At 59.1% G+C, this 13,413-nt stretch overlaps 3 protein-coding genes across 3 annotated transcripts; 2 read left to right on the forward strand and 1 right to left on the reverse strand.

Moving 5' to 3' along the window:
* The first annotated feature begins 983 nt into the window (after positions 1-983).
* GGS23DRAFT_96770 (uncharacterized protein) lies at positions 984-3,456 on the forward strand. Its single transcript, XM_051521426.1, has 2 exons — positions 984-2,119; positions 2,301-3,456. The coding sequence occupies exons 1-2, from the start codon at positions 1,673-1,675 to the stop codon at positions 3,315-3,317; spliced, it is 1,464 nt and encodes a 487-aa protein (XP_051371076.1). The 5' UTR covers positions 984-1,672; the 3' UTR covers positions 3,318-3,456.
* Positions 3,457-3,709: 253 nt separating this feature from the next.
* Positions 3,710-8,185, reverse strand: GGS23DRAFT_96794 (IkappaB kinase complex, IKAP component). Its single transcript, XM_051521427.1, has 5 exons — positions 7,870-8,185; positions 6,856-7,796; positions 6,016-6,801; positions 5,620-5,962; positions 3,710-5,568 (listed from the first exon to the last, which is right to left on the reverse strand). The coding sequence occupies exons 1-5, from the start codon at positions 8,058-8,060 to the stop codon at positions 3,828-3,830; spliced, it is 4,002 nt and encodes a 1,333-aa protein (XP_051371077.1). The 5' UTR covers positions 8,061-8,185; the 3' UTR covers positions 3,710-3,827.
* Positions 8,186-8,965: 780 nt separating this feature from the next.
* GGS23DRAFT_572068 (uncharacterized protein) lies at positions 8,966-11,099 on the forward strand. Its single transcript, XM_051516606.1, has one exon. It carries the CDS (start codon positions 9,444-9,446, stop codon positions 10,578-10,580), a length of 1,137 nt encoding a protein of 378 aa, XP_051371078.1. The 5' UTR covers positions 8,966-9,443; the 3' UTR covers positions 10,581-11,099.
* The last annotated feature ends 2,314 nt before the right edge of the window (positions 11,100-13,413 follow it).

Consider the following 13,413-nt stretch of genomic DNA (forward strand, 5'->3'; position numbering starts at 1 on the left):
GAGGAAACGAAAGGGGGAAGGGATTCGAGCATACGTATACACGTACGTGAGCCACCCGGGACCGGGCTTCTTATACACGAATCAGCCTGCAAAAGGTGGTTTTTTCCCCCGGCTCAACGTCCCCCCCTTTTCCTGGGCCACTTCTTTGGGGAGATTCTTTCCCCTCCGCAACGGGCTAGACCGATGCTTAGCAGATATCCTGTGGCTTCGCTCGTTTGCGACAGGGAGCAGGCTCGATACGCCCCATCTACACATAAACCACATCACACCTAATATTGACGTGTATAACCGAAATAAAGAACCAGTCTAACGTGGCGGTTCCGAATATCGTCGGGACACCGACCGGAAAGATGGTGAGGTCGGCATCGGCCTACCAAACAGATAGGCCATGTTCACGTGGCAGCTCGGCATGTTAGGTTGGCCTTTCAGATCACCTTTCCTCTTCCCCCGATCCCGTTTCTGTTAGGAGATCGTGGGCCCGGATTGCCGACCAAAAACCTGGAGAGGCCTGGCGTATCCGCATGCTTACCGGCGACCTCGAGCCGCCGGGAGCAGGATAGGCCTGGAGGTCATCAGCGTGGTCGCATATCCTAAATCCCCCCCGTTTCGACATTTGATACGTAAGGCCTTCATTATTGAAGTGTGCGTGCACGGTGACAATGACCGGAATCAGCTCGTATGTTGAGGCCATACTCTCTCGGCGAACGCTGAGGGTGTGTAAGACGGGACGGGGTGTAACTGAGGTCCCGGCGTATCGGTTTAGCTGTTGTTAGCTGGCTACCTCCTCCTCACCTCTACCTAACCTCCTACCTTAGGTACAGGTACCTATGCCGTCTGCTGATACGCAACGAGCACAGGAACAGCACACCTACTACGTAGCGGGCAACTAGACCTACCTCCTAGACTAGGTACCTTATGTATACCGTATGATACCGTATACCGTGTACATATAGGAGGCGAGCCTCCCGATACCTGGCAAGGTATATAATGTGTATACCTCCCCGTTGCCTAACTGGAGAGGAACCCTCGACCTACTTGTATGTAGTACCTAGATGCATACCGCGCTTGAACACGGCGCGAGATATAGGTATCACACGTACCTATCTACCTAACTAAGGGGTCACAGATACACGCATAAAGGGTAATGCATCGATCTACATGCCTACCTCGTAGGGAGGAAGACGGTGCCAGATCAAGGTCGGGGTTTTAGGTCGAGGTCAGGCTGGCAAGCTTCCAAGTTCTACGGGTCTCCCCGGCATCACCAAGCCGACAATGTCTCCCAGCCAGGGGCGTATCTTGGCGGAGGTGCCTGGCTCTGGGGTTCCAGCCTGCTGAGGTACCCCATCGGAGAACTGGATATTCCGGGGTTGTCGACTTGGGAGTGGGGCCAGGGTCAGGTCGGCGTCGGCGTCGAGCGGACGCCAATGGGAAACGGTTATCCGTTATCAGCCATTGGCCCTGTGGGAGCTACCAAATTTTTGGTCAACGGTGGGGCAGCCCTCGAAGAAGCCTCCTCGCGCAACTTAACCCGGCCCTCGCACCCACCAACGGCGCAAAACGATGAGCCCGTGAGGGGAACCACGAGCATACTTCCTCTCCCCCCCGTCCCGCCCGCCCTCCGGCCTCCCTTCGTCTTCTCCTCGAAGAAGAAGGAGAAGAGGGACGGCATACGATGCAGAAGATCCTCGGCCGCGTGGCCACCGCCGAGCGGGCGGTCGCTAAGCGCGTGGAGGCCAGGGCACTCCGGGCCTCTAAGACGGAAAAGAAGACAAACAGGAGAGAACACAAGCAGCTGTACGACACGGTAAGAGGGGAGCTGGACAAGGCGAAGCAGACCGTCCGCGACGATTGGGCCCTAGGCCCTCTAGCCCCCCGCCACGACGTCGGCGAATGGTCCGGCGCAAAGGGCGCCATCCACGAGATGCGCTACGCCACCGGCGGCCGTATCCCCAAAACCCTGCTCCAGCAGCGCAGCGCCTGGGCCGGCGGCATGGAATACCTCAACCTCGCCGTCAGCGACCGCGTCGTCCTCATGGACGGCCCGGACAAGGGTCGCATCGGCAACATCTCCCAGATCAACCGGGAACGAGCCGAGGTCACGGTCGAGGGCTTAAACAAGGTGGGTTGTCCATAGCCAGAGAGCACATGCCGTGCTTGTTTCTACCCAACGTTGCACCTCGTCCCTCTCTCGCACTTCGCTACGCCTGGGTGAATGAGGAGGAATGCGGACGCGTGGAGATTCGCCGTATACCTATCTAGAGAGGCAGGGCAGCTAACGGCTGGGTGTTCGACGACCGCAGAGCAACGTCCGGATCAGGCCCTCGATACGCGGCGAGGATGACCCCGTGTCCATCAACATCGAAGTTCCGCTCCCCATCTCGGCCGTCCGCCTCGTGCACCCGATCCGGGACCCGGCGACGGGCGCGACGCGCGACGTCATCATCAACAAGCTGATCTCGGGCGGCTTCCTGCACGACCGGGTGGCCAACCGGCGGCGGTGGCTGCGCATCGTGCCGGGGCTGAACCTGGTCATCCCGTGGCCGCACAAGGCCGCGCCGGAGCTGCACGACTACGAGGGCGACACGCTGCGCATCGACGTCGAGGCGCGCACCTTCGTGCCGACGCTGCTGCGCCCGCCCATGCCCGAGCTCCTCATCGACGAGCTGCGCGGCAAGTACAGCCGCTTCCGCACCCGCCACGACCCCGAGTACATCGCCCGCCTCGAGGCCGAGGAGCAGGCCCGCCGCGACCGCCGCAAGCTCATGGACTCCATGCGCACCCCGCTCCAGGAGTTCCACCGCGCCGAGCGCGCCAACAAGAAGAAGAAGGGCAAGCCCCGCCTCACCCTCGAGATGCTCGAGAAGATCGGCGAGGTCATGGCCCGCAATCTCGAGAAGACCCGGAACAACAACAACAACGCCGCCGCCCTGCCGCCGCCGCCGCCGCTCGACTCCCCGCCCTCGCCCCCGCCCCTGCCCCTGCCCCTGCCCCCGACCTCGACGACCTCCTTGACCGACGCCCCGACAGGCCCCGAAGACGCCGCCGCCGCACCCCCCAGCCCTCCCGACTCGATAGCGCAGGCGGCGCAACCGCCTATACCCCCCGCCGAAGAAGCAGCGCCAGCTGCCCCCGCTCCTCCTCCCGCTACTCCCGCCGCTGCCGCTGCCGCCACTCCTCCTCCTACTCCTCCTCCTCCGCCGACGTCTTCCTCCCCCTCCCCCTCCTCCTCCCCCTCCCCCTCCTCCTCGCCCCCTGCCCCCGCAGACGCGACGGCACCGGAACCGCCCTCGCCGCCGCCGTCGCCGTCGTCGCCGTGAGATCGACGCAGCCGACGAGGAGGGAAAAGGGACGGACCGGGGCGAGGCCGGGAGATCGCTGAGTAGGGGGTGCCACGGGACGACGAGAGAGAGCGGGGCGAGGGGGGGGGGGGGCGCAAAGGGAAAAAAAAAAAGAAAAGCGGGAAATGAGAGAGAAGGCGCGGAAGAGAGAAAAAAAAAACAACAATAAAGAAAACACCGCTTAGACAAACGTGTAAAACATACCGGTATATACCACCTATACGGCGAGGCCGAACAAAGAGAAAGAAGCGCATGTATGTATATACCCCCCAACCCCCCCTTTCGCGAAGGGCGAGGGCCGCGGGGCCGCGGGATATCGAGGCATCGAATAGAAACCATGCGTGTAGACGAGTCTCCGGTTTCCTGCCCTGGATGTTTTCAATTGTCCGTTCACCTATCTACGTGTAGAGACTACCAGGGTTTTATAGACACGACCTCTCTCTCTCTCTCTCCGTCATCCACGCCCCCCCCTTTATCCTAGTCACCCCTTCACGACCCCAGCAGCGACAACCTCTCCAATCCCGTGATGACGGGGGGCTCCTGCTTCCTCCACGCGGCCTCGAGGTTCTCGTAGAGCACGGCGTCTGCGCCTACCGGCCGCCAGGCCGCCTCTCCTCCTCCTCCCTCCCTTTCCCCTTCGTCGCCCGTCCTCTCGGCCGCCGGAGGCCCCTTGCTCTCGGCGCCGGCGACGACGACGACGACGAACACTTCCGCGATCGCGGCTCGACACCCCTCGATGACTTCGGCGGCGAGGGCCTCGAGCGCGCGCGCCCGCTCGTGCATGCCGCGGCGCGCGAGCCCGGACGCGAGCCGCTCGGCGTCGGGCTTCGTCGCCTGCACGCGCTCGACGAGCCGCCGCACGCTGTTGACGAGGTACTCCTCCTCGTAGACCGTGCCTTTGCGGCCGCGCGCCCGCTTCTTCTCCTCGCGCTTCCGGCTCCGGCTCGTCGCCCGGCTCGCCCCCGTCCCCGTCGTCCCCACGCTGCCCCCCTTGCCCGTGTACCGCGTGAATAGGCTCGCGTTCGTGCTGATGCGCGAGCTCGCCGCTACCGACACGTCGTCCGGCACGTTGTCGCCGTCGCCGCCGCCCGCGCGCTCGCCCTCGTAGAAGCCCAGCGGGTCCTCCGCTGCCTTGCGCCGCAGCTCTAGTATCCGCGGCACTTGCGCGCGTAGCTGGGCCTTGCAGTCCGCGAAGAATTCGGTGCTGCTGCTCAGCGCCTCCGCTAGTCCTAGATCGACGGCTGTACCGAGGAGCTCAGGACGCCCACGCTGCACGGCGATACGCATCGCGTCGGCGAAGAGGTACCCTTTGCACAGGCACGAGATCGCATTTTCGACTGCATTGAGGTGATCGAGGTGGATTGTAGCCGCCGAGGCGTAGTCCTTAGCCTCGTAGAGTGCTTCTGCGAGGGTTCCGGCAAGGTCCCTGAGTGCGTCGGGCCCTAGAGGCGGCGACTGTTGTTGCGCCGTGAAGAGACATTCACGCCAGCAGGATGGCCCGGCGGCACGGTAGCACCTAGTAGCTCCTGTGTAGTCATGGAGGGACTCGTAGGCGAGACCCGCTTCACGGAACCGGGATCTGGACTCAAGGTACGAAGCGTAAAGGCCCATGAGTATGGTTAGGTTCGATTGGTCGTAGCGGTAAAACTTTAGGGCGGCAGCGTAGAGGGCGTGCTTGACTGTATATTCCTGTGCCTCCTTGTGCGACGGTATCGACTGGAGATGAGCTAGGGCTTTCTCATGCCGGCCGAGGTGATCGTCGATGGCAAATTTCCGTCGTAGTTCGGGCAACTGATGCAAGTTCTGTATAAATGGGAGATATTCACGAGGATCTCGTTGCGACTGTTGCGCAACTAGAAGTGCTAGGTCCAGATGGTAGACACCGAGAGCTTCGTCATATAAGACGTTGACATCTGCAAGGAAGCAAATATGTTCGACAGCCTTCTCGGCTAGCTGCTCAGCCTCCTGCATTATAGCTGAAATAACTAACAGCCCATCTTCATATGCCGGCGGAGTTTTGCAGATATTGGCAGTGATGGTATTCTGTAGTGTACCATGATCCTTGTTTTTGCGCGCCCGGAGATGAGAGAGTACGGCATCGCAGATTGTGTTAACTTTTGAAGTGCCCTGAGTATCTCTGATGGCAACCCCATTCAAATGTGCTTCCGGTTGCTGCAGAGTTTGTATGGTCTTCGTGTCCCTATACATCGTTTGTGTGACATCCTCATTTCTATATCGTGTTAGAGGGATGGGATTGGGGATGGGATAGGGGTGAGCTCACCGTAAAGACGAGAGGAAAATATCGATGTATGAGACGTCGCCGAGTTGGTCCAGGAAGAGCCCAACATCAGCAAGAAACTGGTGAGGGTTGTGGTCATAGAGAATATTCATGTCCACGCGCTGAGTCCGGCAATACGAATACGCTTTTCCATAGTCTTTGGTGTCGATCAGGTGTCTGATTCCTGCCACGACCATAGCCCGGGGATATATCGTTTCTAGATTCCCCCGCGGCATCTGAAGAACTAGATTCATCGTTGTGGGCATCGCCGTGATAAGTCGTGCTCCTCTCTCAATGCTCCGACACCTTTCGTCATTTTCGGGGTCGTCGGGGGGCACCTCCAGACCTGCGTCGACGCATTAGCCACCAAGTGCCCTCGACAGGAGTTCGGCCACTTACCAGCTAGATCGACCAAGTGAATGAACTTGATTAAATGATTACTAGTTGTAACTATGAGGTGAGCCGGTGTGATGAGGAAAGACGTGCAACCCTTTAGTAGCAAACGAGAATTTGCAAAGAGATGTCCATATCTAGACAGTCCTACGGCGACGATGCTCCCGGCAAGATCGACGACCTCGCTCCACGGGAATTGCGCAGGAAGACGTGCCGAATAAAATTCATCCCGCTGATCGGGCACACCATGAAGCCCGCCGAGACAGTCTTGAAGAAGCACACCAGTGGAACCTGCTTGGGTAAGGCGGACGAAACCAAACATTGATCCTGCATATATACTCGTGCTGGATGCGAATTCGCCGGTGGCTCGATCAAGGGGGTGGGACCGAACGGCTGCCCTCGTCTCGAAGCCTAAGCAATGAACGACGCTATTCTCGGTGATAGAAATTTGTAAGGGGGTCCATTCCTCACCCGGGTCATCCTTAGAAAAAGTCACATTTCCTACCAGAGCCGGTACTAGAGAGCGTTGCCCTTTGGTTTTCCATTCGTACACGTCTACGCCATGTTGGTGGAGGATAGCCATGAGTGTGTTGGCGGGAGAGAACGCCACGTCAATAATAGGCGACGGTGCTTGAAGCTCGAACAGCGCCATCGGGGGAGGCACGTTAGCCGTCCGAAAAGAGGTCAGCTTGAGCGTTTCGCCGTCGATAACGGCGACCGCGCCGTAATCGCATGGCGGCGTCAGAGACCCGCGAATTACCTCGAACACGTACTCGGCAAGCCACAGCTTACCTATAACACGACTTAGCATCGGAAGCACGTCCATGCGTACTCAGGCCTACCTACCTGACATAGCAGCCGTAAAGCGCAACGGCTTCTCGGGGTGCCAGGTGAGGCAGAGCGGCCGGCTCCGTGTAGAGATTTCCTGTTTTAGATACCAATGATAATTGCCCATAGTCCACAGCTGAACACGGTCATCAAGAGCCACGGCTAGAACGGTGGAATCCGAGTTCCACTGAAGCTGAATCTGGTCCCCTGCCAGCACTCTGCCTTCAGGGGCTCTCAGGGAGAATTGGCCGTGTCTGAGACCATTTCTCTCGAAGAAGATAACGTCGACGCGGTCCTCGAGGCGCTGTATGCCGGCGATCAAATTCCCGGCTGGCCTCCAGCTCAGGGCGCCGTCCATGCCATCAACTGGCTCACTAACACTGTCAAGTACCCCATCTCGAGAGTACACTCGGATGACGCGGCGGATACCTGCCTCGAGCGAATTGACGGCCACGTAGGCGCCGTCTCCCCTCCAACTGATGGCAGTACTGCCATCATCGTAGGGACTGAGCACGCCCTGGTCCACATGCTCTGGTATGGTTGGGTCCCTTAGGGCTTTGGCACCTCTGCCTTGGAACTGGGTCTCCTTCTTGCCCCAGCCGACGGATACATGCTTGGATGCTTTGAGGTCGTCGGCAGTCAGAGTCACGTCGGTTATGGGATCGAAGCTGCGGCTCATAAAGACGACCGTATTCGCGTTGGTGGCGACAGCCAACAGCTCTCCGTCCGGGGACCAGCCTGCGGCAGCGATACCCTCGTCGATGGAACCTACGATCTCGACGTGGACTTGGTCTCGGGGAGTCGGCCCCTCCGACTCCTGGACGACAACTATGTCTCCACCGGCTAGTACGAGACATGTCGTGAGAGTATCGCCGAAGTGATGCAAATTCACGATCCTGTCGACAGCCAAGTCTGGACTGGGACTCAAAGCATCCCACGATGCGACCTCCAGCCACTCTCTAGAGGGGGGGGGCGCGGGCGTCGGTCAGCAACGAGGGTGTCGGACGTTGCCGGGAAATGGTGTGAACTCACATGTCCAGGGACGAGGCCGTCGCATGTTCCGAGATCCTCAGTAGACGGATGCGGCCCTGTTGCTCGCTTGGGCCGAGAGTACATAGAACCTCATCTTTTGCAGGGTCCCAGCATCCGGATGTGATGGTCTCTCCTTCTAGGTCGGCTGGCAATTTCCAGGAATTATATCGAATGTTGCGGAGATTGCGCATTGTGCACACACATACATGCAACCCCCTCGTACGAGCACGAGGAGCCGACCGGGGAGGTGGGTGGGTTATGATGCTGTCTCGGCGCAGCCTACAACGCGGTCGACGACAGGTGACATGGGCCTTGGGTTGGCTGTCAGGTGCCTACATTAGATGTAGGGATGAATATAGGGACTCTGGGGATGTTGGTATGTCGAGAAGACGGACTTGATCTGTCTGCCTCTATACAGAGACTCTTGTGGTCAAACTTTTTCTATTTTTTAAAAACACTGTCTTCCGCACTATGAGTACATACAAGGCCAGTAGGAACCTTAGGCAGGAAGTGTAGGCATGTACCACGTAGTACCTACCCACCCAAGAAACCTAATGTGCATACAGAGGCGCGCTTTCGGATATCCCCCTGGGTCGGCTTATGGAGGCGAGGTACGGCGCGATACGATACGGTACGGTGCCTAATCGCGGCATTGGTGGAACTTCCGACCGAGGTAGTGTGTGTGCTTAAAAAAGGCATTTATTACGTGCATCTTAGTGCTCCTCTTCCCTACAACGTAGGTACCTCAAGGAACAGCATCCCTCCTTATTAAGAGCTCGCTCCGCGATGGGTCGGCGGACCTCGGGAAGGTCTCCTACTTCTCGCCTGTCTGCCGGCCGCCGGATGGAGCTGTCTCGTCAGGCATACCCCCCCCCCTCCCCCCTAACGTTACATGCAGCTCGAGTTGCGGTGGTGCCGGAGCGTAGCGCTGGAGCGTAGCGCAGCGCCAGCGCCAGCGCAGGTGTGCAGCACCTAAAGCTGCCTAGGCGTCCACCTAAGTTTAGGTAGCTTTATAGGCTTCACCCCATACCTTGCCGAAGTTCGCCCTTGCCGGGGGGGGGGGGGGGGGGGGGGGGGGCAAAAAGAAGGGGTGATCTGCAAGTCATTTTTTCGCAATTCCACCCCAGCTCTGTCCCTCTACACGTGTATACCTGTTTACGTACCTACGTGGTACCTGCCGGTTACCTGCCGCGCCCCATATAAGCCCTAAGACGCCGCCAAGATGTCCCTAGAGAGAGGTAGCAGCAAAGTACCTGGCTAGGTACCTATCGCGCTATCGCGCTGGTCCGTCCCGTATTCGGGTTGGCTTGGGAGCAATCGCTTCGACAATTTCCTTCCGCAACCACCCACCGCCCAAACTTGCCTATTAATTCACCTACTACCGATGGATTCAATCTGTCCCGTCTAATTCTGCAAGGCTCCCCTTCTCTACACATCCCTAACGCCCATCCCCCGTCTCTACTGCTAATCTTCGTCTGATGCTGCGCCCGAATCCTGGTCTTGGAATACCTGCGACCTAACCTACCTGCCTGCCGACCTGCCTGCCTGCCTGCCCTGCCGGGAGACCCCGAACCATGGATGTCGCGTACAAGCAACACGCCAACCAGGCGCGCCGAAAGAACAGATCCTCCACCAACCTCCATCACCTCTCCCTCGCACCCCTCACGTCCAAGTTCCCTCTGACCGATCCCGAGGCTCTCCCCGATTTCGTCGCGCCCCCCATCCGGCACAACGTCTCCTACCTGCAGGGCAAGTCCGCCCCCACGACCCCCAGGCTGCTCCAGTCTCCCTCCCGAACCCGAGGCAACTCGCCCAACCGCCGCCGCTCGTCTGTCCACGAACCCCTGGCCGCCAAGTTGCCTAAGAGCAAGTCTACCACTCACCTCGCCTCCGCCAACGCGAAGCGTGCTAGCTTGGGTGCGCTGTCTCCCCTCTCGCGAGGCCGCGGGCCGTCCGGCGCTAAGGAACGGGGACGCGGTGATCGCGCCGACCGGAGCGACAGCGATTGGATGTTACGTGCCGGCGCCCTGCTCAGCTCCGAGGCGCGCGAGTCTAAGGGGCAGGCGTGGCTCGTGTCGCGGGCGAGCTCAACCAGCTTGAGCGGCACGCCCGACGTCGACGAGGACGCGTACGAACGGGAGCTGGCCAGGGAGAGGGAGCTCGCGAGCAGGCGGGACAGTCGCCGAGGCAGCACGGCCAGCGCCGACGGCGATGTGGTCTCCCAAGGCAGCCGCTACGGCAGCCGCTCCCACAGCAGAGCCGGGACCAGGACGCGCCCGCGGACGCCCGTCGAACGCCATGCGCACGACGGCTACTTCGGGCCCGATCTCTTCGCGGCGGGCGACGACTCCGTGCAGGGGCCGGACTTCGTCGGCCTCGACGAGAAGCTCGAGGCCTTCAGGATCGACGCGGACGAGTCGGACGAGGTCGCCGTTCGGAGGCTCGTCAGCCAGAAGGGTGGCGGCGTCATGAGCTCGTGGATGTGGTCGCTGTTCTCCGTCGAGGAGGGCGAGGACGAGGACGAGGACGACGGACCCGACGTATCCGACGGCGAGACGGAGGATAGCCACGTCCCGCGCAGCGCGAGTACGGCGGACCTCGAAGGCGCAGTCGGCCGCCCGGAGGCGCACATCCCGCCCCCGAAACCCGACGAGGGTGGCTGGCAAGATGCCGCGTGGCTCCTAACCGTGGCGTCCCGAGTGTTGTTGTAAACGAGGAACGAAAGCAGAGAAATTCCTAAAGGCGAGAGGTGGCCCCTCTGGTTGGATTCCAAGCTCCACGGGGGAGGGGGGGGGAACAGGTGCCTACATAACACTGCATTCATCCCCCGGGGCTGCGTAATGCCCGTTGGTCCCGTTGGTAGAAAGATGCACGATGCTTTTTTTCTCTCCTACTTAGCTATCCTCTCTTCCCACGTTGGGGCGTGACACTGCAGCTGCACCGGGAATGTCCGTTCTGTGGACTCCTCCCACCCTTTTCCCCCACTGGGACGGGCGTTGGGAAGCCCGGAAGGAGGATCTACATATGGATTGGGGGTATTGTATTTAGGAGGTCCGAGAAAAAAACACAATGGAAAAAGAGAGATCCGGTTGCTCTAATAATACTGACCTGTACGTCGTTATCGGCCCTCAAAAAATACAGAATGACCGATTCCGGCATATGTCTACCATGTTAGTAAGAGCCCTGGCTTCAGAATTCCAAATGGTTATTCCGTGGGCTGATGGACCGAGGGTGTGTGTGTGTGTGTGGGTGGGTGGCCGGGGGGGGGGGGGAGGGGGGTCAAACAAAAACTACCAGTTAGAGCGGACGGAAAAGATGTTACTTGCCGACATGTTACATACATACACATACACAGCAGACGCTCCTCGCTGCTACGGGACCGCTTACTACCGGGGACTGCGGCCATCGCTGGCGGGGAGGGAGGGAGGGAAAGGGGAAACAAAAAGTCCAGGCCACGACGATATGGATAGGACCCGGCCAATCCTTGGACAGAACTGCTCAGCTGCTGTTAGAACGTAGTCAGGCGAGGGAGGGGAACCGGTCGAATCAGGTCTTGGTATATCACCCCTCCCCCGAGTCACAGCACAACGGCCCTAGGATACATACCAGCCGGCGTGGCATCGCGGCGGCAAGATCCTGTGTAGTCGTGACATCGAGATAACCTTAGTTCCCAATAGCGCGGGCAAATGCGCAGTCGGGCTCCTTGGCCCAGGGTCCCTCATCCCGACAACCTCCGACTGGACTATTCTGACTGACGGTGGGAATCAACCCACCGGCTTGCGGGGAGATGTTGTGCTACCTAGCTATGTATATGCGTTGGTGAGATAGGGGAAGATGAGGCATAGCACGATCAGGCCATGTTGAAAAGACGGAGACCCACGGCAGCGGTAGCCCGGAAGCTCAGGTTTCGTGCCCCACCCCGCCTCCTTCGAGTTGGGGGGGATTGGGGTCTAGACACGGACAGATTATCCATAGCTACCTACCTGCCTACGTATATATATATATGTACGTGTGTGTCTGGTGTCTGGTGTGTTGGTGTGTGTGTGTGGGCGTGGGCGTGTGTGTATACGTACATCCATATGTAGGCAGTGCGACATGCAATGCCGACACCTGACGGCACGAGTTTTACGACGCCATCGGGCTTTTTTTACAGGCTCCTGGCCGCCGGCCCCGTCGACCCCCGATACCCCAATGAAGTGGCCGTATTGGGGATGGAGGCATGCAGTTCGTGCGTAGTGTGCCGAGGGGCTATTCTTGGGGAATACCTAGGTATGTCCAGATCGCAGCCGGGTCGCCAGCAACCGAGCGTCGCGGAGGCGGATGAAGATGGTCTCGACTACTATGGACTAGGAGGCGTAACCATACAACTTCATCGTGTTGCAGCGAGCGTAGCAGCGTGCGGATTCGATCTGTATGTACCCTCCTCGTTCGCATCTAGCCTCTAGCCTCGGGTCTAGGTGGGTTCGCGGTCCATAGCCCGGAGCGTTACCCGCCCTGAACCTCCCTATAAGCTCGTACTCGGGCAGGGTGCGCACGACACTGTGCTGTGGCACGTCACACGGAAATCCAGGGTCTGGATTATGACGTTTTTCTTCCAGATTCGGAACCCCACCCTCATTATCAGATTTGGAGGGACGCAAAAGAGCTTCGAGAATTATAAAACAACGTGATCAGCCTCTCGGTGCAGGGGTGTAACGGGCCACGGGCGGGCTAATAGGAGCACCGCGTCCGCGACACAGTGGAGAGAGGATGCATAGCGTACAAGCCATGTAGGTAGGTAGGTAGGTAGGTAGGTAGGTAGGTAGGTAGGTAGGTAGGTAGGTAGATATAGAGTATTGCGTACCTCTTGATCGCAGGTAGCTCCCACGGCCTGTCAGTTGACCAAGGCAAATGCAGATGTAGCCACTAAACGAAGAGGCCGTTCCCGCGCTGCCCTCTGATCTGGCCACCCATCTCAGGGGTCCTAGATCACGACATGACCTATTGAGCCACGCCTCTCTTGTAACTTTTTCTTTTGTTCTTAGCTACCGGCGGATGGGTCTCTGTCTCCTTTTGTCTGCCTGTCTTGCCGCCCGTCTCTCTGGTTTCCGTGTCGCCTGGTGGTGGGCGCAACCGCGCCTCCGTTAACTGCATCCGACTTGTCCATTGGCCCGAAGGAGGTCTTGTGATTGTTCAAAGACGAAGAGAATACCTAATAGATAGATAAGAAGCAGAGAATGGGAGGAGCAGGCGCCGGGATATTGGCTGGCTCGTTCTCATCACATATCTCTCACATGGGCCCCGCGGTGGCTATGAGGACGAGGGGTGGTAGGCCTTTCGAATGAAACGTCGAAAGAGACGTGTGGTAACAATTGGGACTGCGGCCTCTATAGCCGAGTGCCGTGCTCGACTGACTACGCACAGTAGCACGATGCCATGCTCGAAGTGACTGCTCTGTTAGCACGACTCTTTAACTCCGTCACATACTTAATGAGAGTTGTCGTCACTATATTGCATTCGGCGGGTGGCACAGGACCGGAGTAGTAGCACAATGAGCTGATACGA

Source organism: Durotheca rogersii (genome assembly GCF_024521655.1).
Source record: "Durotheca rogersii strain YMJ 92031201 chromosome Unknown GGS23scaffold_13, whole genome shotgun sequence".
NCBI classification, from domain to species: domain Eukaryota; kingdom Fungi; phylum Ascomycota; class Sordariomycetes; order Xylariales; family Xylariaceae; genus Durotheca; species Durotheca rogersii.

Coding starts and splice junctions, on each gene's coding strand:
- GGS23DRAFT_96770 (XM_051521426.1), top strand. CDS start 1,673: ATGCAGAAGATCCTCGGCCGCGTGGCCACCGCCGAGCGGGCGGTCGCT. Junction 2,120..2,300: donor CGGTCGAGGGCTTAAACAAG/GTGGGTTGTCCA, acceptor CGACGACCGCAG/AGCAACGTCCGGATCAGGCC.
- GGS23DRAFT_96794 (XM_051521427.1), bottom strand. CDS start 8,060: ATGCGCAATCTCCGCAACATTCGATATAATTCCTGGAAATTGCCAGCC. Junction 7,797..7,869: donor ACGGCCTCGTCCCTGGACAT/GTGAGTTCACAC, acceptor CCCCCCCTCTAG/AGAGTGGCTGGAGGTCGCAT. Junction 6,802..6,855: donor CTTTACGGCTGCTATGTCAG/GTAGGTAGGCCT, acceptor GTCGTGTTATAG/GTAAGCTGTGGCTTGCCGAG.
- GGS23DRAFT_572068 (XM_051516606.1), top strand. CDS start 9,444: ATGGATGTCGCGTACAAGCAACACGCCAACCAGGCGCGCCGAAAGAAC.